This window comes from Lycium ferocissimum, chromosome 12, assembly GCF_029784015.1.
Source record: "Lycium ferocissimum isolate CSIRO_LF1 chromosome 12, AGI_CSIRO_Lferr_CH_V1, whole genome shotgun sequence".
Lineage (NCBI taxonomy): Eukaryota > Viridiplantae > Streptophyta > Magnoliopsida > Solanales > Solanaceae > Lycium > Lycium ferocissimum.
In genome coordinates this window covers 32,992,301-33,019,364 of record NC_081353.1, presented here as the reverse complement: position 1 = coordinate 33,019,364, position 27,064 = coordinate 32,992,301, and the positions used below count along the sequence as shown (strand labels likewise).

General features: G+C 30.9%; 1 protein-coding gene across 1 annotated transcript; it reads right to left on the bottom strand.

Annotated features, from left to right (window-relative positions):
- Positions 1–21,579: 21,579 nt before the first annotated feature.
- LOC132040629 (4-coumarate--CoA ligase 2-like) lies at positions 21,580–25,034 on the bottom strand. The gene is made up of 5 exons (XM_059431282.1): positions 23,872–25,034; positions 22,911–23,109; positions 22,342–22,555; positions 22,050–22,152; positions 21,580–21,850 (listed from the first exon to the last, which is right to left on the bottom strand). Exons 1-5 carry the CDS (start codon positions 24,895–24,897, stop codon positions 21,725–21,727), a joined length of 1,668 nt encoding a protein of 555 aa, XP_059287265.1. The 5' UTR covers positions 24,898–25,034; the 3' UTR covers positions 21,580–21,724.
- Positions 25,035–27,064: the final 2,030 nt, after the last annotated feature.

Genomic DNA, 27,064 nt, shown 5'->3' with positions numbered 1-27,064 from the left:
AGAAACAAGAAGGCACATGTCGTGAATTATAAGAAGAGCAAAAGGTTTACTATTTCGATATATTCATTATAGTGTAAGAAATATAAGTTTATACTTAGTGGCGGAGTCAGAATTTTCTCTAAGAGGGTTCAAAAATATAAAGAAGTAAATATACGAATAAGTCAAAAGATTCAACATCTATTATACGCACATAAAAATAATTTTAACCTTATACATACAAGTGTAAAGGGTTCGGTTGAACCCCCTTGCCATCACCTGATTCCGCCCTTTTATATACTACATAATCTTGAAAATCAGGTAGGTTACATGTTATCACAGGTACTATTGATGATCTAATAATGTAAAAATTATTTATATTACTTAAGCTCTTAGATCATTTAAAAGATAACAACTACAAGTTGACTACTCATGGCACAGGTTATATTATTAGCCTGAAAATTAACACAAATAATTTGTTGTAACAGGTTAAGGTATGTTGATAATAGAAAAATTACTTTATATTATCAATGTATATAAGGTAACTCTTTCTTTTTTTAACCCCTTTTGGTGAATAATAATTTTTTTAACTAAAGAAAAGTTAAAAATTATTTGAAGAAGAGAAGAAATTTGATGGGATGTTTAAGAATAAGAGATAGACAAATTAGCTGCAAAAATCAGTAGGGAATCAAAGGGTTGTCGCCCCCACTAGAGGCAGCATTCGACTCTCTTGTCGGTCCGATAAAATTTCCAGGTTACTTCCATGTTCACTACAACTTCTTATTTAAAAAAAAAAAAACAGATTTACCAAGATATTATATCTGTTAATTTTTTTATGTAATCATGAATCATCTTATTAAAGATAAATAAAAAAATTAAAATTAAATTATTTTTAAATATAAAAAATTATTATTCTTTTTAAGTAATTTTAAAAAGAAAATACTAACATCATATAAATTAAAACGGAGGAGTATTTTGCGTTGAGACCCTTTCTTTCTACCTCATAACTCTCCTTTGTTTGTTTTCCTTTTAGTTGTGAACCTATTTGAATAGGCCATCTAATCATGAGTCCAATCAACACTTTGTTTTTAGCTTATTAGCTCCCTTTATCACCTTGGGACAAATAGGCTTCTACGATCTTGCAATTGATTTTCCCATTAAAGAAGTAATTAGAGATTAAGATAAACTGCCTTGACTAGACAAATTCTGCAATAAAATAATTGACCTTTTTCTCTATTTGTCTCTTAGGATTAGATAAAATACCTATGGTGTACAGATGCATGTCATGTTGTACCAAGTAGTCCTAAACATGTTTCATTTTCTATGTGCACCCTGCCTTTAATTTACCATAATGTGTCATGTGTAACACTATCATTTTAATGATTTGCTTTGTAGCCCTAATAGGATCCTCTTATTTTTAGGGGGGCTAGCTAGTGATGAGTATTGTTTTAATTTGAACATGTGCTTTAACTTTAACTAAGCAAGTCATGTTCATTTTCCCATTTTTTAAAGTTAGCTAGTAAGTTCATAGTTACAACAATAACATATTCAGTGTAATTTCACAAGTGAGGTCTGGGGAGGGTAGAATGTACGTAGACCTTACCTTTTCCTTTGCAGGGTAGAACTACATTAATGCATGTTGGATTTAATTCCCAATAAAAACCTTAACCTTAATTAACAACTTTTTAAATCAAGATTTGTCTGCTACTTGTCAACAATATCTGGACAAAGTCGTTATAATTGTAGATCACTTACAAATAACAAAACCCAAACATGAATATTTTAATACACTTATTTATTTTCTTAATCCAGAATCAAGACTATAGGATATTTAATCCAAAATCAGAAAATTAGAAATAATGAATTGACCGGACGGAAAAGATTGAAAGAAATGTGCATATTCCAGAGAGGACCTGAATAACGGAATTATTTATCATAAATATCTCATCACAAATTTATTTTTCTTGTATTTAACGAGGATACCTTGTTGGGTCCATGAGCATGCATAAATCCATTCATGTACTAACAGAGTACTGCAACTCCAATCTCGTTATCATATTAATTATAATTTGTATAGTTCAAAATCCATATTTTTCAAGTCTCCATAAATGCTACCTTCCGTCTCGAATCCTCTAAAAGTTTATATTTTTGAAGAATTTGACAAACATCCCCACAGTATCTTTGAAGAGTTCGAATTTGACTGATACTAATTAGGATATCAATAAGTTAAATCTCATTCTAGGAGTCCCCTAAAGCTCTATGTACTATATGTAAAAGAGAAAAGCTATATCAATGCTTTAACCGAAGATTAAATCTCATCCCTGACGGAGGACGGGTCAAGCAGGACTAGCGGATTTTTAGGATGGCAAGCTTCGAAACATGACATCTTAGGCGAATTTCACACAGGAATAGGAGAGAAAAGTAAAAAGCTTTATAAAACATAACTCAAGTTCCTACGGTAAGCACTCTTTGAAGCTTAATATGGCGTAGCTCAAAGGACAAATTTGTGTGGGCTTACGCCTGAAATGGACAATATGAGTAATGGACTTGGGCTGCGAAAATAAGTTCACCCTTTAATTATGCTATTAATTAGTTGTAGTTACTAGTTATATGGTTAAATAATTATTTCAGCACTGACAGGATCACTTGGGGATCATCAATTTCTTGGCACAGTAGAACCATGAATTCATCATATGATTATGATCATTCATTCATTGTCCATTATAATGTCATTGATGCCATTTGTTAACTAACTAAAATTCAGAGCTAGAAAAGGACAAGTTCGATACTTTAGTTCATTTCTAGGAACTGTGGATGTGACTTATAGTACGTACTCGGTTCGATTATATTACCCTCCCTATGGGTCCCTTCCACTATCTTGCATGTATGCCCCCCAGGCCCCAAGTGTTTTTCCCTTACTTTGCAGTTTGCACCCAACTTGTACATTCAACTTTACTATTTGTTTCCTATTGGCGTTATATTGAGGTCTCGATTAATTCAAATTATGGTTGCATAAGGCTCATTTAAGAGGAATTCGCTCCCTAATAGGATTTTTTATTTTATTTTAGAGATTTTTTATTTTATTTTTATGTTGGTCGTACATTCAACTCGATTAATTAACCTAAAATATACCGACAAATTTGACAACGCTTTAGGGTTTGGAAATCTTATATCCATCACACCACAAGTTGTTTTGAGTGTTTAAATGTTTGTTGGTCGTACATTTGTCTTAAAATAAGCAACTCTTATCTAAAGATTAATTAACCTAAAATATACCGACAAATATTTACTGCTTTACGCTCTTACTAGAATCAACTGGATCCGTTAATTATTAGGAAATGTCAGACCATAAAATTATTATTCTAACTATATATTCATTTTGAGAATTTAAAATCCATATAAGAAAGTATAAAATTGATTTCTTTTTGTAAACAAAAATAGCAATATAATCATTAGTATAAATCAGAGAATTAGTGATTAAACTCCATAAATTGCGTCCTGATTGTACGAGATTCTTTTTTGTTAGTTGTATCATCATGAATTCAGGTGGATTTGAATTGCGACCTTATCTAAATTAGAGAAATTAATGATATTCGTGTCGCACTAAGTTTGTGCTAAGTTGGCGCTATAACCTAAGGAGTTTTGAAGCCCTTTGGTCAATGGTAAATCTGGAAAATATTTGGGATATACAAAGGTGATTTAAATTTGGAATGTTTTGCACTATTTTTCTTTCACAGTGAAAAACTCTCTTTGTTTTAATTTACAGATCACGAGACCTTAGGCGTAGCCAAAAATCGTTAAAGCGTTTGTTATTTCTTCTTCTCTATTTGTTATGTATGTAATTGTGTGTTATTACTTAATAAACTCGTGATATTCTGCAACTTTTTAGTCATAAGAAGTGAAATAAGATAATAATTTTAAAAGGAAATGACTAATTAAGAATACTTGGCCATGCATCTAGGTAAATTATGGATCTGAAGTGAAGTCAATTCCAATCACATAAACTATCAAATTTATACTCATGATCTTCTTTTCTTTATTTTTTTTGTGAGTCGAAATTGGCATTTGATCAAACCCACTAGGGAAGAAGATAACTGAGACAAAGCACATGGGGATGTGCCTTAAACTGTAGAAACACAGGGAAATCAATCCCACTATTTGCTCTCTCTAACAAAAAGGGATGGGCTCTCCTGGCATAACAAGTTACTAATATATTTCTTAATTGTTTGTGACATTAATCATAATCATCTTGCCTTGTCGGCTATAATTGCCATGACTTCTGACTTTGTTATCAACAGACACAACATAATCTGATGATTAATATATAGCACCAGTTTGAATATACTTAGGCCTTCAGATTCCAAGGCAAAGACATCAATTCTTTTCGATAAGACTATATAACCAATATCATAAAAGATAAATAAAATGGAGCTCGATTGACACTAAAAAAAGAAAAAAGAATTCGCTACGAAATTTATTGCTAATATGTAGCTAAATAGTTCATAGCTAGCAGGATATTTTGATAATCTATAGGTAAATAGCCCTTAGGTAACAAAATTTTTAATAATCCATCACTAATCCCATTATTAAATAGTACTAACCACAAATATAATCCGCCGCTAATTCCTATATTAATTTTTATATAGTACGATGGTATATGTTTTTCTTTTGTACCATCAGGGGGTCCTGGTTTTTATGTCCCATCTAAGCTAAAAGACAATAAAGTGAGCTTGGAGCAAGATTTACTTGGTTAGAATAGTGTGGAGATTTCACATGTTGTATGAAACTGATGGTTTTCTCTTACTCCCTTTAATAACTTAAAAACTTTTTAATAATAAGTTGAAGGCATGTTAGATTATTTAAGAGTTTAAGCTCACTATATATATATTAAATTATTTCATTTTTACTTGGTACATAGCAAGGAATATGTTTTCCAAGATTATGATCCCATAATTTTAAGGAGGTCTACCTGTAGATATATTCTATAATTTTAAAGAGGTCTACCTGTAGATATCTTTTAGATAACATGATAGTGTTAAGAAATTCTTTATACGAATGATAAATATAACTTAAATGGCATAAAAACAAATAAGTAGTGTTGTATTTTACTAGCATAAAAGACATGATTTCACCTACAAGTTGAAATCAATAGTTCTACCACCGAGGGATGTATGTTTGGGATAATTAAGATCCCTCTGCTCTTATAACTAGAGGTTTCAGATTCGAAATCTAAGAGTAATAGTATATTTGAGTCATCAAAGCCTTCCTGGCCCCTACTGGGTAGCCGCGCTAGCAGGTACTACGAGCCCGGACAAGAAACCTTTGGTAGCTGCTAGAACGATAAAGGACAAATTACATAAAGAAAGAAGACTTATTTCAAAGTGGTTCAGGTAGCTCAGCTGGACTGAAAATCCTTGTGTGGTTCGCACGTGGAACCGGGGAGGCAGATGAGACTGACTAATCGCTAACATCCCGGGTTCTCGTTCAAACCCTCCCTGCTTGGGAATGAAGTGCGTAGGGGTGGGCATAAACACCGAAAATCGAAAAACCGGACCGAACCGAATTAATTTGGTTTTTCAGTTTCGGTTTTTCGGTGTATTTCGGTTCGGTTTTCGGTTTTCGGTTTTTTTTAATAACAATTTCGGTGTTCGGTTCGGTGTTCGGTTCCGGTTCACCGGTTCTTCGGTTTTTCGGTTAAACCGAAGTTTTTTTTTTTTTGAAAATTTACTACATGAATACAATTTTTTTTGGGAAAAAGACATAAGTAGACAATAATATTATAATATTTACATACTCGTAGTAACTAAATGTTATTAAACATTACATGACAGGTTAAATATTTTATAGTAAATCAAATTACTATATATAAGGAAACCCTTCAGACGTGAATAACTCCAATACCTATTTGTTGTTCATAGTATAACTGCTTTTATACAATTTCATACTTCCTCTTATTACGCAAGATTTTTTTCCAGCTTTTTTTTCTTACCTTTTCTACTTCCTCCTTATTCTCAACTTCTTTCATTGTTCCATAAAAAATAAAATCTCAGTTTTCATTTAACACTACAGGATATTGAATACAAGTATACTAATAATTTGAGTGTTGATTTTTATTATATATAGTATAATAAAAATGTTATACATAGAATAATATTCATATAATTTATTTCACCTATTATAATAAATTAGATATAACTCACATAATTTGATTATACACTATATAAAATTTTATATACCTCGTATGATTTTATTATACGTTGTATAATACATTATATTTTGTATATAGAAGATATTATCTTGTATGTGTGGATGATCACTATGGTTGGATTCTAAAGTCATCAAACCTTCAAACATTTAGTCTAGCGTAAACCTCCATAACTCGAAGCAATCAAGAAGGAAAAATGGAAATAAATGGAGAGATGTGTAATTGCTAAAAAAAACCGAATTAAAAAACCGAAACCGAACCGAACTTCAAAAAACCGAACCGAACCGAACTAATTCGGTGCGGTGTTCGGTGTCCACTTTCAAAAAACCGAACCGAACCGAACTAATTCGGTGCGGTGTTCGGTGTCCACTTTCAAAAAACCGAAACCGAAAAATCGAACCGAACTTTGAAAAAATCGAACCGAAAAACCGAACGCCCACCCCTAGAAGTGCGCCTTCTCAGTCTGGCTGTCATTCACCCTGGCGAAAGACGAAGGCGGTAAGCGAAGCGAGCTACCCCGGTCCTCCGGAGGGCGTGACCAACTCCAAAAGATATGCCTTAATTTTATCCCTAAAATCCTATTTCTTAATTCTTATTCATTTTAAATCCACCTAAAATAGGATTTTTTTAAAATAAGATTTGTTTATTTTCTATTTAAATATTTTATATACATACTATCGTTCAGTAAGGAGTGTTTTACCTTCTTTAGTGAATCTACCTGATGTAAAGCCAAAATATAATAATTAAGCTTCAAAGACCGAATGGTTAAATCAAGAATGAAAAGAAGAAATCAATAATTCTAAAGTTTTTCCTTTGAGTAATAAATAAATTTGCGAAAAATTGCGTGTAAATCTAAAGATTCATGTGGCGCATGTCTTAGATTTACTATATTTCGGCAAAGTACGCCTGCATGGTAACCATATAAAACAAAATATAGTAGCAGAAGAATTTGGAAAAGAAAAATAAAAACATAGAGAGAGAGAGTCACATGGGAAAATGGCAGAGGTTTAGGTAGAACAGTGAATTGGAGGTGGTGCCTCTAGTTTTCTTACATACAGATTGGAATTCCTATGAAGAAAACTGATCCAAGGTGTAGTGGTCTAGTGGACATGTTTGTGTCTTGTCGGATTTTTATGACATTTAAGAAGTGGCCATATGTAAATGATGAGTCATGAAACAATATAGGTAACAATATATTCCTAAACTTTGATATATCCTTTAACTTTGTCATTTATATATATATTTGCGCCATTTTTGTAACAACAAGGATATATATGCACCACTTTTTTAACGAGATGTATATCTGCTCCACATCGTAAAGTTGAGGAGTATATTTGAACCTTTTTCCTATTCTTTTGACTTAGCTCAAGCCACTTCATTCTCTAGTTCTTCATGTGAATTCAATGGTTATAGTTAAATGGAATAGATCACACGAAGGAAGATAAAACCTCATCCCCTCGAGTGTTAGTGTCACACTGTCATGTAGTCATGTACTAATCCCCGTCTTGTGATGTTGAAATCCAACTTTGTTTTATCTCTTTGATACATTATTCATGGACAGTGCCCTTCTTTTTGTAGTACTAGTGTTCTTCTTTTGCCATGAATTAGAGATAGGCCCTCCACTAAAAACTCACATTTTGCAATCTATCCTAAGCACTCTATCCTCTTCCATATATTTACTTAATTATTAATTTCTTGATACGTGCGTTGCACGTGTATATCAAGTCATGAAGTAATAATATTACTCCCTCTATCCCAATTTATGTGATACACTTTCCTTTTTAATCAGTCCAAAAAAAAATGATACATTTCCTTTTGGCAACAATTTAACTTTAAACTTTACCTTTTACGCTTAACGAGATGATCTATAACCACACAAATATCTTTGGCTTATTTTAGACCATAAGATTCAAAAAGTCTTCCTTCATTTCTTAAACTTCGTGCTCAGTCAAATTATATCACATAAATTGAGACGGAGGGAGTAATATTATTAAAATAAAGAATTGAGTAAATAACCATACATGACAGATAAAATACAAGTTTATGTGGATGAGTAATGTGGATCATTGTAAAGTAACTCGCTTGTCGGGGTTAAGATGATTGGATATTTTATGAATCTATGAAGATGATCAATCAAAATTTAATTAAATATATGTGATGCCTTTTTTACTTCAAAATGTAATGAAGCGTATCTTACCTAGTATTTCCTATTGACAATATTTCTGGCGGTTGTTCCATCTGACAATTACTATGATTATCGACACTTGTATCCCTTTTGATAGCACAACGTAAAGTTTAGTAATGTCGAAAAATATAATATGGTAGATACAATCCAATATCGAGAATTATTTGAGATATATTTTATTTATTGTCATTGAAAAATATAAATGTACATGAACTTGTTTTCGCACGAATTTAAAATTGTTTCCGCGTGAATTTAAAAGAATATCCTTATCCAGGGAAGAAAGTTGAAGTTTTTGGAACATATATGCTTTGGTCGTAACAGAATTAAGAATCAATATTAATAAATTAAAAGTACCAAACAATGTCCCAAATACACACACGAACACTTCAATCTTCCATTTAACAACCATGTAATTAATTATCTGTGAGAACTCTTAAACATTTTCATCCTTTCTCCACGCCATTGTTAGTACCATACTAATTTTAATTTCAGGCCCGCAAAAAATTTCAATTCCATGTTGTATTTAACTACCAATTGAAAGAGTGAACATCTGAGTATGCTTTTTCTCTAGTTCATAGAGAACTATAATTAAGGGCGTAAAAATGAAATCAGCATAACAAATGATCTTTCTGTTACTTCCACATGGTGGTTTTATGTTCAAAGTTAGAGGCTAAAAGTTACATATCAAATTGAACCCTACAATAGCCCACTCACTCCATTTCTAAAGCACGTGTTGGTCTAATATGTTAATTCATCGTACACTAATCTACACAAAATAGTTAGCTCTTAACACTTGTTTTCTTAGTTTCTAACTTTTTCATCATTCATATGCAGCACTGTCACAGGACTGGTGACTTGATGTTTTGTTTTTAAAAATAATTGTTGAAATAATTACTACAAAGGGAAGGGAAAGGAAAAGCAGATTAACAGGAGTGAAGGAAATCGTGGAATTGCAACAAGACTCCGATCATGAAAGAAAATTGCAATTGATTCTATGGGAATAAAGCATAATAATAACATAAAATAATAAAGCCAATAGATTAAGTCATAAATAAATCTTGTACTAATAGAATAAGTTGTGATTTTCTTTGTAAGCTACACTTTTAGTATTTAGATATTACATGTATATCATAAAAGCATGATCTTATAAAAGCTACACTTTTAGCAGCTTGATATTACGTGTCATATAAGAAACCTGATCCTACAAATAATCAAATAAAGTTCTTTAAATTGAAAAACACAATCAAAGCATCAAAAGACAATTCAAAAAAACTAAACATCAAGAATTTGGCCACAAAACAGAGTACATATTTCATACCAAAGCTTTTCATTATAAAATGGCTGCACCGCTCATTACTGAAGTTTGTTGGTGTTCCTCGACACAAACATAAAATAAATTTTCTTATTTAAACCTTTATCATAAGTCATTATTAGCATCCTACTCATAAATCCCTCAGATTTCTTAGAAAAACAAATCAAGACAACCCTATAAAAATATGGATTTCAACGAAACAAAATAATTAAAAATACCTCTCTCAAAAAGCACATCAAGTTTTCACTCTCTAGAATTTGTAGCACAAAATAAAGGTTATTATACTTTGGGTTGTTTTCTAAAGAAATAAGAGTATCAATACATTATGATACCCTGGAAAAAATCCTTACATATTCATTAAGGTTCAGTTCTCTGATTTTAATAAATGTTTATAATCAGTTTGGCATTAAAATAATTTTTGAAGCGGTGGCTTCACTTCATAAGCAGAGGCGAATCCAGGATTTCAATAGAATGAGCTCACCATTAGTTATGGGTTTTTTAAAAATTCTTTTGCCTTTGGTTTGCACAAAATAATGTGATTTTTTTATTTCTTTTGGACTTGGGTAATTAGAAATAAAGATTTTTTTTTATTAGAGGTAATATAAAATATCAACACGGTTTTTACTTTTGGGTACTTAATTATAGAAGAAAAAGGATTTAGAATAATATAAAAAGGAAAGTTAAAAGGCTTTAATAAATAGAAACACGATTTTTACTTTTGGGTAATTAGAATTATAGAAGAAAAATGATTTAGAATAATATAAAAGAAAGTTAAAGTTAAAATTTGCTTTAATAAAAGCATAGAAATTTCTGAACTCGGTGGTTCAATCCGAGAAGGGTAATAAACACAACTCTTCGGCTTCACTCGTCTGATTTGACCATGTGTTCCTTCAGGTAATATTAGATATATTTTAATTATACACATAATATATCGATTTTGAAGAAGGATATTTTGGATCCAAAATTAATGCATAAATTTGCCACTATTCATAAGGGTTCGCATCGGTTCGGTTCAGGATTGTTTTCTGAGCGGCAAAAAATTAATTTTTTAAGAAGGATATTTTGGTAATTTAACTTTTAACTTTAGAAATTCATGTTTTTAATATAGTATGGATGGATAGATATCTTCAATCTGGTCTCTTACGTGTGTGTACTCGATTTTTTTTCATGGTCAAAGCATAAGAGAATTATATTCCTTTTAATAATGGATGACGATGTGATCCGAGTCAACCATATATCTACCTATAATCATATTAGAGTGTTACATCTCATCTAAAAGTTTAAACTATAAGAAAGATTGCACGTTTTTATTAAACGTGCACTGTTAGGGGAGATGATAAATTGAAAAATTATGTTTCCAAATGTTGTAAATTACTTAAATCTTGGCAGAGACACAGGTAGAAGAAGATATATAAAGATGTACAAAGGCTTTGTTATTTTACGTTACACATCAATGGGTGTATGTTATATACATCGGAGTCCTAGATAGCTAATAGACAAACAATAAATACATAGGCAATGAGATCAACAAGGAGACGAGTCCTGAGTCGGCGAAGATTGTGATGTGTTGATACTAAGTATTAGAAACTAAGAAACGAATAATTGTTTGGGAAGTAAAAAATATTCGTAATCATATGATGTGATTTAAAAGTATTATTTGATCAAGAAAATGTAAAAGTTATTAAGACTTTAAAAGGATTAGAAAGAAATTATATACATTCAAAATATTGAGAAATAATTTTACATATGATATTGGCCTATCTTACTCTTGAAAAGCCATTCTTCAATTACAAATTAAGTGAAAAGGACCCCCACTTTTCAAGGGTCGAAATGTCGTAAATTAGATTATCTCTACTAGATCTCTCCAATAACAAGGCATTAGTCATGGGCCAAACCCTAAACACTATCCAAATTGTAACAGCTGGTCATTATCCATGCATGCATATAAAAGTAAAGTCTTCATAAGTACAATCTTTTCATTGCACCGTCTATTAAGGGACAAGAGAAATAGGAAAAGCAAAATAAAGTTTTTGAGAAATGGAAAGGGGAAAATAAAGAAAGTTTGACACTCTTTCTTTACTAGGACTTTCCAGAAAGAAAAAAAGGCATGCACATTTCAAAAGTCATATAAATATTAATTATGTCATATTTATTTAAGATGACAAGTTCTAAAATTCTTTTAATCACACAAACTCTTATGATAAATTATGTCAGACAGTTTAATTATTTCTTTTTTAAATTTCATGTCGAGTTAAACCACATCAAATAAATTCAAACAAAAACCTTGAAAAGAATCTTTGAGGACATAGTTTCTCTAAAACCACTCCAGCTTGAAGTTTCAACTCATTTGATAGTCACTAAGCTTGATAGATAGATAAATAATTGATGTATTAACGGGATAAACGCAAAATAATTGATCATCTGATTCAGTTAGTGTTTCTCTATTTATATTGATAGCTAATAGTCATTGTGATGTTGTTTGTTAGTTACTGACATAATCACAGCTACTTCCGTCATGTCAAATTGACATTTCCTATGTTTTGTATATAATTATTGTACTATGTGTTTTGGTTTTAATTTGTACGTTAGAAGCTCTGACAATATTATTAGTTTCACATCTTTTCTTGATTGCGTCTCTATATATATGTTATCACTGGCATCCACATACACATTGTTATTGTACAAAATAAGTCAGTGTCATTTAGTCATAGAATTGTACCTAACTAATTAAAACCACATGAGATGACTCTCCAATATTAGCCACATTTTGTGTGACTGTCAAAATATATCAGCACCTAATTGCGGTCAGCTGTAAATTAAAGGAACCACAGATAGCAGGAAAGAAGATTGGATATCTAACGTACTTTAAAAAATAAAAATAAAAATCTAATGTCCCAATTTCCCGAGATGACAATGATTCACTCATTTCATATATGACTTTAAATAAAACTGGTGGACTTGACATCTGCTTGGAATATAATCATCATGAGGAAAGGGATTGAGTTTACTGAGTTTCTTTTATTCCGTCCATTTTATTTTATGTGTCGCTATTTTGTTATTAGTTTGTTATGAGATGTTTTTATATATATTTAAAAACAATAACGTTAAACTTTATATTTATCTTTAATAACATGATTTTTATAGCTATCAAAATATATTATGATGTATGGAGTATTTAATATCACAAATTTTAAAAGTCTAAATTAATTTTGTGTCAGTCAAACTATGTCGGATATATAAGTTGAAATGGAGAAATTACATTTAAGGCCTGACTCGACCCTTCCGGGAAGGCAAAAACAGCTAGAAAAACTCAAAACTTAAGTGGGACATTTAAAGTGAAAGCTCCCCTACGACGATCCTTTAAACTTATCAGCATATTTTATTTAAACATTCGAACTACGGCTTGTTCCAATAGTTGAGTATCTCAACACACGATAAACTAGTGTTCTTATTATACACTTCGATTTCTCAAGTGCCCATTACATGAATAAGTTAACCACGTAAGATATTTCACAACAACAACAACATACCCAGTGGAATCCCACAATGTGGGGTCTGGGGAGGGTAAAGTGTACGCAGACCTTACCCCCACCTTGGAAGGTAGGAGGTTGTTTCCGAAAGACCCTCGGCTCAAAAGAAAACACGGGAAAACAAGGCAAAAGAGTCAGAAACGGACAAGCATATCAAAGCAATGCGAAAATGAGAAATAATAAGAGCGAAGAAGTCAAGATAAAACAGCCTGTAAAGACAAGACCCAACACATAAAAGCAGGAATCAAAGGCCAATAAATGGTAGAGCAAAATTACGCCTACTAGTGCGAAAGAAAAAGCGAGACTACCTACTAGCCTTCTATCCTAATCTGAGTCCTCTACAACCTCCTATCTAAAGTCATGTCCTCGGTAATCTGAAACTGTCCTATGTCCTGTCTAATCACCTCTCCCCAATACTTCTTTGGCCTATCTCTACATCTCCTAAAATCGTCCATAACCAACCTCTCACACCTTCGAACTCTGGCATCTATGTGTCTCATCTTCACATGCCCAAACCATCTCAATCTCTCTTCCCGCATCTTGTTCTCCACCGATGCCACTCACACCTTGTCCCAGATGTCTTCATTCCTAATCCTATCTCTCCTAGTGTGCCCACACATCCACCGCAACATTCTCATTTCCCCGATTTTCATCTTCTGCACGTGAGAGTTCTTGACTGGCCAACACTCTGCCCCGTACAACAGGATCGGTCTAACCACCACTTTGTAGAACTTGCCCTTAAGTTTTGGTGGCACTTCCTTGTCACACAACACTCCGGAAGCAAGCTTCCATTTTATCCATCCTGCACCAATACGATGTGTGACATCATCGTCAATATCCTCATTCTTTAATTGTACACTTCTACCACATTGACCTAAAACTTACTGTTTATCAAATGTAATTTGAATATCTAATTGTCGATGTAATCTATCTTGAAAATAATTTGGAGAGAGACAGTCTCAATGGATATGGCAATATTCATGCACTGAACTGTTCATCAAACTTAGGCTCACTTAATGAGCTTCAATATGTTATATTAAAAAATTCTGCATTCGATCATCAGGGCTTAACATTGTTTGATATTTTTGGTTGCACCCATTGCAAATAACTCCTGACATTGTTGTTGGTACTCAAACAAGTGCACTTCAGCCATATCCCACATGCCATATTAATTGACACACAAGAACCCACTGCCTAAACTTTTGGTCCAAGCATACATTCATTGAGAAAGCTAAGTGGATTTAAAAAAATGTAAAAGATGTCAAATTTGAGGCATTTACGTAACATTCATAAAGGTGTGAGGAAAAAGTGTCAAACTCTAAAGATTACGGGTGAAGATTTATTTATTTTTGGGAAAACAGAATATTTTTATCGCAATCAATATGCCGTTTGAGACAAAACATTTTGTAATTATTAGCGTTACGCAACTGGTTTAAGATAAGAGCCGATTAAACAAGTTGAACTAGAACACACCCAAAAATAGCATTTCAATTCCAATTAGCATTTGTCAATTAAACTTCAATTCGACAGCAATCTTTAGTCATACTCATCACGCTTCTATGAACTATTCATTTTCTGAGGGTCTCAAATGAGCGGATTGAGCAGAATTTGGTAGATATATAAATGGGTGAAGGCAATAGTTTGGTGGGTTAATGATTCGCTCAAATATTACTTGGACTAAATTGGGCTGGTGAAGATATGAAATTATGATCTATATAATGGTCATAAAACACCCAACTCTTACAGAGTTTTAATTTAGTTTTTTTTTTTGTTTTGTTTCTTATAATTTGTTTAATTACTAAACAAAACTAATGAGATTTTTTTCTTCTTTATTATGACTATAAATAACATTATCAAATAAATGAAAAAAAAAAATTTAAAAAATATTTGACAAGGTTGCAATATGGGCTACATAATTTCTCTGTCACATAAAACTATATACCCGTCACAAAATATACATGTCTTGCCTTAGATTTGGCAAGTTAACAGAAAATATTTGTAGATCCATTATCTATCAAAGTTTCGAATGTGCCTTAATAGCTCTAGTAAATTTCTGGATTATCACAAAAATATTTGTAGAGAAGCCTATACTTCCCTTGTTTTTGAGGAGAAAGCACTTTTTTCACAGTTTAATTAATTTCAACTACCATAGGGTCATTTGTCTATTCTATAGTAAGAGAAAACGTGGATATATATAGGCTTCTCGTTTCTTTCTTTTTTTTGGTCATGAAAAGTAGAGATATATAGGCTTCTCATATTCAACAAATTAAAGGGCATCTCCTTCATGTTAACATGTGCGTTTATCCCATGAACTATGCACAAAAGGAGATTACGACAAGTAAAAGACAAGCTACTCTCTAGTTCTATCATAATTATTTCCTATTTAAATCTTCGCATTGCAATTTTCCAAATGCAACACTTCGAAAAAGAATATGAAGTTGTAAATTTTCTTTTAACAAAAAGGACGACAAACACTACAACACAGAGTACATATAGCTATGAAATACATTGTAGCTAAATATGAAAATTTTCGTGGCTAAACACTTTAGCTACAATTTTTTTTCCATAGCATTTGTAGCTAGAAGTAGCTTAGCTAAAAGTTAGCTACAAACTTTACATGGTCCGTGGCTATGACCTAATACTTATTGCTACGAATCTTTTTTGATTTGTAGTTATGATAGTAAAAAATTCTTGCCGCGAAATATATACTTGTAGCAAAATAATTTTACTCTATTGCCACGACGAATAAAATCTGTAGCAATTTTATATTGTAGCCACAATATATTATTTTGTGGCAAAAGACTTGATTTGTTTGCTATGAAAATTCAAATTTTGTGGCTATTTTATATTCTAGTCTGGTGGCAATAGTATTTGTATTTAGCTACGAGTTCGAAATCCATAGCTATGAATTATAGTATTTGCCACAAATATTTTTGTACGTAGCTAAAAATTCATTCTTTTTGCCACAAAATATGTAAAATTATGGTTAATTATTTTTTTAATTTTGCTACGAAAGGTAAATATGAATAACCATATTTTTGCCAATTATACATAGGTTTAGTCATGATTACAGAAATTCCATTGCTACAAATTGAAGAATACGCCATAAGCATTGTTAACTCAAGAATTTCTATAACGTAGCGAAAAATTAAAATTTTAGATTCCAAAATTGGTTTCAACTTACACATAATTACATAGTTAAATTTCAAAATATTCACACATAATTTTTCTATGACAACAATTACAATAATAGTGTCTTGCTTAAGATACAACGCCGGATAGTCTTCTCCTTTTTCTTCCGCCATTATCTCCAATTGTACCATAGTTTGAATTGTTGCTCCAATAATTCCACAAATTTGCCTGTCAATTTCAACAAAGTAAATTAATAACAAAAAGCAAAAATAATTGTATCATGTACATAACTTTAACAGGTACATATGATCATATATTTTATAGAAAAGCATTATCTTTACTAAAATCTCCTTAACATTCTTATATGAACAATTTTTGTAAGATAATGAAACTCAATAATCTTAAAATGGATCGCAAGTTTCAAGCAATTCAATCTTTTGCACTAAAAGTTTTTTCTAAGCGTGTTTTAATCAAGGAACAAGCATATCTGCAACACTTCATTATCCTTCATGGAAGAATTATAGATCCATAACAAGAAAACCTGTTGAACCGATATTATCATTTACAATAATAATAAGCATTTGATTTTAACTACATTATGATTATTGAACAATTTCTGAAACATAAATATTTATATGACACAACCGTAGACTAACTTAGCCTCTGTGATTGATATGTATAACAAAAAAGATCAACTTTGTCACAACATCCAAAAAGCAAAAGCCTAACTTACCTTGTCGTCGACTTCACATAACTTCACTCTCAATATACATGAAATCACCATTGCTCGCCTTAAATCTATGAGAACCAATCTACATACATAAATTAAAAAATAAAAAGACAATTGCTTCAATGTCTACAATTATCGCAACTTAAAGAAGAATGTAAAAATATTTTTGAACAACAAGTGGGGAGAAAAGAAAATTAAAAAAAAAAATACTTGTGAAAAAGTGCAAACTTGATTTTGATTGACGAAGCGAAGGGGGAAGCGGGTGAGGGGTGTGGCGGTGGCTGGGGATGAAAAGAATCTTAAGGGCTTAGGTTTAGGGATATTGGACGCATCCTATTCTTGTTTTATACTATACTTTTTTTTAAAACTTTTTGTATACATCTACCATAAACGAAAATAAATGTAGTAACAATAATAGTCAAAAAAAATTGCCTATAAAAAAGAAGAAGTGGTAATTACACTAAACACTAATGTAATATAATATCCCTCCTGTATTTATAATAAAACACTTAAACTCTCGATATCACAGAAATTCTACGCCTACACCCTCACGAGGTTTATCCAAAACTAAGTATAATAAAATATAATTATTCAAAGACTAATTAGAATTATACATCAAAAGTTTTTTTATGTAATTTTAAGATATTTTAAAGTGGAAGAATAAATATTAAACTAAAATAAAAATGAGATATTATGATTAAACTAAATGAAAATAAAATACATGTTTAAAGTGTAGGAAAATTATTATGATTAATTGAAATATCTTATTAAGTAATCAGTGTCCTTTTCTTAGTTATAAGTTTCGAAAGATATGTGTTCCAGAACATATATGTGTTTTCTCTAATTTAATCCAATGCTTGAAGATATTAAAAAAGGCTTATCTTGTCCATTAAATTTCTTAAAAATAAATACATAAATACTTCTTATTGTAAATTTAATTTAATTTTTAATAATTGTATTCAAATATTTAGTTTCGTATATACCTCATTGGGAGTGTAACTGCAGTATTTATATAATATAAGAGGTATAAGTGTTTGATTTAAAATAGAAGGAATGTAACCGAAACTGAATCATATTATAGGAATGTTTAATGTAATTATCCCAAAAGATAATTGTAAAAATATAAGTTACAATAAATATAATAGAACAAATTAGCTCTTTTCATGAAAAATGACATTCAAAAATATATCTTTCAACTATCAGATAATCTAATATATAAAAAGAAAATAAAAAATAATTAATATATCAAAAAAGATTAAATTCGTTAATTTAGCAATGATAGTTCTATTATTATTTAAATTAATTAATATTAAAACTGACATGTAATATGTTTTATACTGAATTGTGATATTGTTTGTTGGGTCATATGCTCCTATATTTATTATTTTTAATATTCTCTTACATTTATCGTAATTATCAAATTATTGAAATTGATATGCTTTCTTTGAGACGAGGGTTTATCGAATCCAAGCTTTGTACCAACCAAGGTAGGGGTAAGGTCTGCATATGTTTTACCCTCTCCAAACCCCACTTCTAGAACTACATTAGGTATGTTGTTGTTGTTGTATCAATTTATTAAAATTATGATTAACATCAATAACTTGTTTTGCTTATTTAAATTGAATATAATAAGATACAAACACATAATTTTTAAATGTGATATAATAAGATATTTAAATTTAATTAAATATAATTAAATAGTTACTTAATTATGTAGAATCTTACAAGTAATAGTCAATTTTATATAAATTATGATGTAATAGTTATGATCTAATAGATGAGCGATTTGTTTTATGATAATGAATAAATTATTAAATTTGAAAAGGAAAACACCAAGGTAACTTTTTTTATTTGTCGATATTAAATAAATATAACTAATTATACAATGTAATCAAACACAAGCTTATAGGTGTTTAAATTTTATATAATTAGTTATTTACACATTAATTAGACATAATTCAATTGTTTTCTAATTGTGATCTTAACTCATAGGTAACTTAATAAAAATTACAACATAGTGGGTTTTTTTGTTATGGACTTAAATATTAACCGTGTTAAATTCTTAATTCTTAGTGCAACTAGATATAAGCAAAAATATATTCTTATATTCTACATAATTAGAAAAACATAATTTAAAAAAAAATAATTTGAAATATTATTATATTGTTAGAAAGGAGATTTCATGTTAAATGCTAGCGCCAAAATTGGCGATAAATTTCATTTTTTGTCGAAAATTCATATATATATATATATATATATATATATATATATATATATATATATATATTTCATATATCAGTAAATCTATTTATTTTTCTTTTTGTAGTGTTAGCGTGTTCCTCTAAGTATTCTGAATTTGTGGTCATTTGTCAAAATTAAACGCAAACCATAAAATTCTTCTGTATATGTGTATTTATTTAAATATAAGTGTTTAGATATATTAAATTACTCTAAGTACTTATTTAAAGTAACTAAGGACCACACATACAAAAATCTATCAACAAATTACTATTAAAGTTTTCATAATGTGAGTACTTTCATAAAAATAAGCATTTAGATATAAGAAAACTCTAAATAATTTCTCTATTTTTTTTGGATCAATTGTTGTCATGATTTTTAACCAAAGAAAAATATTTATAATATGATATGATAGTATCTTCAAGTGCATGAAGAAAAGTTAATAACTTGCCATGAAAATTTATTGTCTTTCTGATTTTGCGAATATATCATTTTGTCATAAAAATAATTGCAGCTGTTATCCAACTATTGCTATTTTTTTATAACATGACGTAAAATATTTAGCTATAATAACTTGAAATGCGTAACAAAACTTATATTTATCTATAAAATTTTATCAACAAGTTTGTAGCTATTAAGCTAATTATTGCCACTGCTTTTTACAACTTGAAGCAAAAATATCGGTTTAACTACATTATTTTATTTCAAGTAAATTTTTGCGGCTAAAAAGATCAATGTAGGTACAGTAACTTCAAATATGTGGCAAAAACATATTACTATTTGCTATGAAATTTTATTGTAGCTATTAGGATAGCTATTGCCACATATTTTTAAACTTGAAGCAAAAATATATCTCTTTGGCTATAATATATTTTTTTTCAAATAATGTTTGTGGCTATAAGATTACTATTGCTACAATAACTTCAAACGCGTGGCAAAAACATATGATTTAGCTACGATGTTTTATTGAAGCAATAAATTTGTGGCTATTTAGATAATTATTGCTACGGATTTTTATAACTTGAAGCAAACATATCTATTTAGCTATAATATTTTGTTTCAAGTAATTTTTTGTGGCTATAAGGTTACTATTGCTACAATAACTTCAAACGCGTGGCAAAAAACATGTGATTTAGCTACGACGTTTTATTGTAGCAATAAATTCGTAGCTACTTGGGTTATTATTGCCACAATAGTTGACAACTATAGCAAAAATGAGGAATTAGCTTTGCCATGTGAGTTTTGTAGCTAAGAAATTTTATAAAATTGTAAATAGCCATGAAATTTTAGTTTTCGTAGCTATTGCTAGGTATTAGCCACAATTTTCAAATTCATAGCTGAGAATTCGTAGCTATAGATGCCTAATGTTATAGTGAAAGCAAAAGACAACGTCCCAAAATGTGAATATATAAAAGGTGGCAGACAGAAAAAGCAATTAATTAGAAGTTGACTGAAGATATTGACACGTCGGCTATTGGATGCTGATGTGTCACTACTTGTTACATTTATATAAGGAGGCCATTCTATATATTCTTCTACTTCTTTGCTTTTTATCATGTGTAGTGTTAGAAAATGAATATGTCCTCTTTTTGTTCTAGTTTGTAGGTCAAAGTTGTTAGATGGCTGTGCCAAGAACATGTGTTTCCCCAAGTCAATTTATAATTATTAGACTACGTATAATTCATGGACTTCTTTTTGATGTTCCACCATATCCGATATCTTTATTAGGATCTCGATTAATTAAGATTCACATAATAGAAGAATCATAATTAAAAAGATAAACGCTCATTCGAGAATTTCTTTCATATTCAAAGCTCAAATACATAATTAAAAATGAGTCCCATATTCTATCCCACCACAACTATTTTTGTGGTCATATTCATGACCTGAATTTACTATTCTTAAACAATTTAGGGGGTACAGAACGAACACCCAACATATGTATTTATACAAATGTGTATTAACTAACTAATACCCTCCCGGGTTTCGAATAATATGGGGTAGCACATTTATGGATCCATTTCTTTTAAAACTCGTATTACTATATACTAATCATAACATGGATTTTTTCTTTTTAAGATTTATTAAACCCTATTATTACGTGCATTTTTAGTAAATAGCATGCATATTAACCTAATGTTTCTAGTTATTATTCAATGGTCTTATAAGAAATTTTACAGTAACTTGGAATTCTAGAAAACAAACAGGTTCTGGTCATGCATCTAAGTCATCAGAAAAAAACACGAGTAGTAAACAATGTACCATAGTCAATTAACCAAAAAGGGTAAAGTCATTTGGTTCAATATACAGTACAAATTATAAGCATACAAATTTCGTTCTAGCTTATATTTTACAAGTTCCTATATATGATGAACTAAAAACAAAAGTATATATAGTATCTCCATGACAGAAGTACTCAATTACTAGCTAGACTGCCTGCTGCAAGCTTAGCTCTTAAATCTTTACGAAGTATTTTCCCAGACGGAGCTTTTGGGATTGCCTCTGTGAAAAAAACTTGATTTATTCGCTTGTAGAATATAACCTGCATCAATTAGATGTTATTCTTTTTTAACGGAACAATAAAGAAATGATATCATATAAACTGAAACAGATGCAATGGAGCAATAGCATTATACGTAAATATTTCTATTGACGAAAGATATATGTATTCTTTTCTCCTTTTAATTTGCAAGCTTTTCTTCCTCTATGCTTAGAATTAATTATAATATTATGATATTTACCTGTTCGGATACATATTTCTTGATCTCTTCCTCTGAAATATTGCTACCATTTGCTCTCACTACAAATGCAACAGGAACTTCTCCTGCAACCTCATCTTTCATCCTGTATCACAAACCACTAACTACACTAACAAAACACATTTTTTTTGTAACAATTGAAAAAGAAATACAAATAAGTGACATACACTTCATCAGTCTATTCTATAAAAGAAATATTAAAGAGTTCTACTCCTATTTTTTATTTTTAGTTTTGGACATGAGAAAACCAAATTACACTAAAGTAGGGACTTACGGGACAACAGCAGCATCAGCTATATTTGCATTGGAAATAAGCATATCTTCTAATTCAGCAGGAGCTACTTGATACCCTTTGTATTTTATTAATTCCTTCAACCTGTCCACTATAAACACTTGATCATCTTCATCTATGTATCCAACGTCACCCGTATGTAACCATCCTTCTTTGTCTATTGTTTCCTCTGTCGCTTTTGGGTTATTTAGATATCCTATTCAAATTCAAAAGCCAATATTTTCATAACAAAGTAAGATTATATGCTACGCAAAATGCAAAAAATGAGTGTGCGCGAGCGTAACAGATATTGTTTACACTGTCAATATATAAAAGTTCAATTACTACGGAGTTGGAAAAGAAACACTTCATATTTGGGCCAGTGAACATGGGCTCATCGGCCCACCTATTGCGTTTTTGTGGGCCAAAAAACATTAGGAAACTTCTTAGGCCCATTATGGGTCAAACCACAACAATAGGTCCACATATATTAAGTTGGCCCATATTAAATATTATGGGTTTGTCTCATATATTACCTTATCATTTGAATTAACACGAAACGCATATATTACCTTTCATAATTTGATCACCTCTAATGCAAATTTCTCCGGCATGATTCCGGGGAAGAAATGCACCGGTGTTGGTATCGACGATCTTCATCTCGGCGTTACGAACAACAGTCCCACAGGAACCTGATTTTACTTGAAACGGTTGTTTTGCAAAGGCTAGACACATTGATAAAACTGGGCCTGCTTCAGTCATCCCATATCCCTATTCAATTAATTTTCACATCACAACAAGTAATAACATTAGGTTAGACTTTAGCCTTAATTGCATATCACAAAGTTAGGTTCTGATCAATAGCCATCCATGTCCTATTCCTAGCTTTATATCTTTGCCATAAATGCCGTTTTGTTTGCTAAAAGTTGGCATTTGATGTACTAAAAAGTTCGAAATTAAATTATATCTAACTATAAAAATGTGTCATTCCTTTCAAGACAGATTAAAATAAAAGAGTGTGACATAAATGGGTACATAGAGAAAAGCAAATAATATAGTTGCTTTGTCATTGTTTTCTCCTCGCAAAGTCATATCTATTTAGCTTATCTTATATACAGTGTCATATTAAACAAAAATTATACCACAAGGCATGCTTTAACTTATTATAGCATAATATTATGTACCTTATTTTTTTAGATTACTAATCTTTTTATGTTTATACTGTCAAAAAAAAAAAATCATATGCTTTCTTTCTATGATGATGGTGTTCGAGATAGCTTTCGCTCACATCAATTATTCCACCAGATACTTGTTTACTCATACAAGCACAGGTACAATGTAAACCTGCCTACTAAAGATTAGACAGATAAAAAGAAATCACCTAATACTTTTTGGTCATCCCATTACTAGGCCGGCCACATCGTTGAGAGAAAAAATTCTTCTATAACACTCATAGCGCAAATAGAAATTAAAATTTCTATAAAATACTACAAATAAAAAACAATGCAAGAGGATAAATTTGTAGTATTATACCTGTCCTAGTATTGCATTCGGCAATTTAGCTCTAACAGTATCTTCAAGCTCTTTCCCCATTGGTGCTGCCCCTGACATAATCATCCTTATTGATGACAAATCATATTCATCCACCAATGGACTTTTTGCAATGGCCAAAACTATAGGTGGCACAAATGGTGCAATTGTCACCTTATACTTCTCCACTAACTCCATTAATCCCTTTATCTCAAACTTTTGCATTATCAAAATAGTTGCCCCAACTCTTAGGCCACAAAGCAAAATAGAATTGAGAGAATAAATATGAAACAATGGCAACACACACATGATCACATCCTCACTATGGAAATAAAGATTAGGGTTTTCACCATCAACTTGTTGTGCCACACTTGTTACAAGCCCTTTATGTGTTAGCATCACACCTTTCGGCAACCCCGTCGTGCCAGACGAATAAGGCAACGCTGCTACGTCATCTGGAAGAATTTTTACACTATCAGATAAAAATGTATCGTAATCCGATTGAGTAATTAATAACTCGGTGAAACTAAGGCAACCCTCGGGGGGTGGTGCATCATCCGCACACACAATTTTCACCCCATTTTCCTCAGCGTAACACTTGATTTTGTCGACATAACGAGATTGCGTTATGATGAGCTTCGCGTTCGATGACTTTGCTTGCTTCGTGATCTCGGACGGAGTATAGAATGGGTTTGCAGTCGTGGTTATCGCGCCTCGGAAAGATGCTCCGAGGAAAGCGAATACGAATTCAGGTGAATTCGGGAGCAAGAGCATGATGACTTGTCTTTGATCAATTCCGAGTTTGTGGAGCCCGAGGGCAATTCTTTTGGCGGTGAGTTCAACGTTCGCATAGGTGTACGTTGCACCCGTGGCACTATCTATCAAGCAAGTGCGTGAACTGAATTGGGAGATGTTTTCAAAGCAATATTTGTGAAGAGGGAGATGATTTGGGACGTAAATATCAGGAAGCTTTGATCGAAAAATGTATTGATCATCATGGTGATTTTCTAATTTGTTGATCATTTCCATAATCTTTTGTTTTTGCTTTGCAGAGAGAGAGAAAAGAGAAGGTAGCTTTTTGGTATAGAGGTATAATAAAGATGAATCTTTATCTTTATCTTTGGTTTGTTTGGGAATTGGTAAGAAGTTATAGACAATGGCAAGATGATTAGGTGATGGTAGAGGAACTAGTAAATTAATGGGTTATTGTTGGTTATTGTTTTGGAGTTTCTGAAAAAATAGATTTAAAAAGTATAAAAAAGTGGATTAGCTACCTTGGCCAGCTCATTGTGCTTATGCATTTAAGATATAAGTTTAAGTTATATATACTACTAGCTTAAAATATTTTATACTATCAATGTTTAATCTATTATAGCAGGTTAGTTACCATTTTAATTTGGTTATCAATCAATGCTTGCTGTAAAGATTACATATACACAATGACACTGTAAAGATGCTTTTACACTATATATCAATGAATTTTAACATGTGATATAGCAAATTAGTTACCATTTTTTCAAATTATCAATTGACGTTTATCAAGAGATATGTACCTGTGATTATCTAATAAATGATTTGATTATGTAGATATTTTTGCACTACCAATGCAAACTTAAGCTCAATACTTATATACTGTAGATAGTAATAATACAGGGTACCATTCGTCTTTAAAATGTTTCTTCCTTTTCTGTCAAAGACTATATATATATATATATATATATATATATATATATATATATATATATATATATATATATATATATATATATATATCATCCATATTTGTCGAAAGAATAATATAATATGGAGTATGTTCTTACGTTACGATTGAAATATTGCAGTCAATTATATCTAAATATCCGATCAATATTGCAAATTCAGCTTCATGCAAGCACGTGCATGTGCTATAACAGAAAGATTACAATTTGGTTGTAAATCAAAATTGATTTCGAAAATTATGATACTATAATAAGTCAATAGAAACTTTGTCATCATTAAAGTTAACAATTATACTTATCAAGGGTCATTTGGAAACAAATAACATTTGTGCCTACAGTAATTCATACTTAGTCAAGCTATCAAAAGTTAATAAATTGTTTGACTCTGGTTGGTATACTAAAATACAAGATTTGCACTTCGTAATACAAGAAGACTAAATTAGTTTTTTAACGCCATTAGTATATAGACCTAATACTCTTTTCAATTTATATGTGTATTCGCGAGTAACTTTAGGGGTTGTATTATTCTAAAAAAAAATCCCTTTATGATAAATTAACGTAACCAAATATTGAAATTTGGTTTTAATATTCTGTGTCACATTTGGATAGAGGTTCATATGAGGTATTACGTTTGCAAGTTTACATGTTCACCTAACATAATGACTAGTCAAAAACATAACTTAAAATACACTAACATATATTGTAATAATGTGTTTTTATAAGAAAGAAAATAAAAATCTAGGTCGAAACTTTGAAATAGTCTCGATCACAATGTAACAAATGGTACAGCTTACCTACTTCCATTCAACAGATGGTTGATTAGATTTAGTCATTAGTGCATACATATATGTGTGTGTTTTGTTTACTTAGTCAACTTACATATTCGAGAAAAACTTTATTTGAAATGAGTTGTGAGAACCAAAAGTTTCACAAAAATAATATTGTATATCCCTTTTCTTATTTTGGTTTGGATAAGTAAAGTAATTTACTTTGGCACCACAATTTTTTATAATCCAATTAATTGCATTCCTTTTTCTTTGTCAAATGTTACCCTAAATATTACTTTAGTCATTTAGTCTTGAGCTACTAATAGTGGTAGCTGTCCATTTGCTTTCAAGCACCTCCATTAGGTCATGTTCACAAAAATAATATAGTATATCCCTTTGCTTATTTTGGTTTGGATAAGTACAGTAATTTACTTTGGCACCACAATTTTTTATAATCCAATTAATTGCATTCCTTTTTCTTTCTCAAATGTTATCCTAAACATTACTTCAGTCATTTAGTCTTGAGCTACTAATAGTGGTAGCTGTCCATTTGCTTTCAAGCACCTCCATGAAGTCATGCGATGCTAACCTTTGAAAATCTTATATCCATCTAGCTAGGTGTAGTGGTCTATCTACTCTTTACCAATCTTGACTCTCCACTTTCCTTGCTTTACACTATGCCTATAGTCTATAGATGATGGAACATTGACA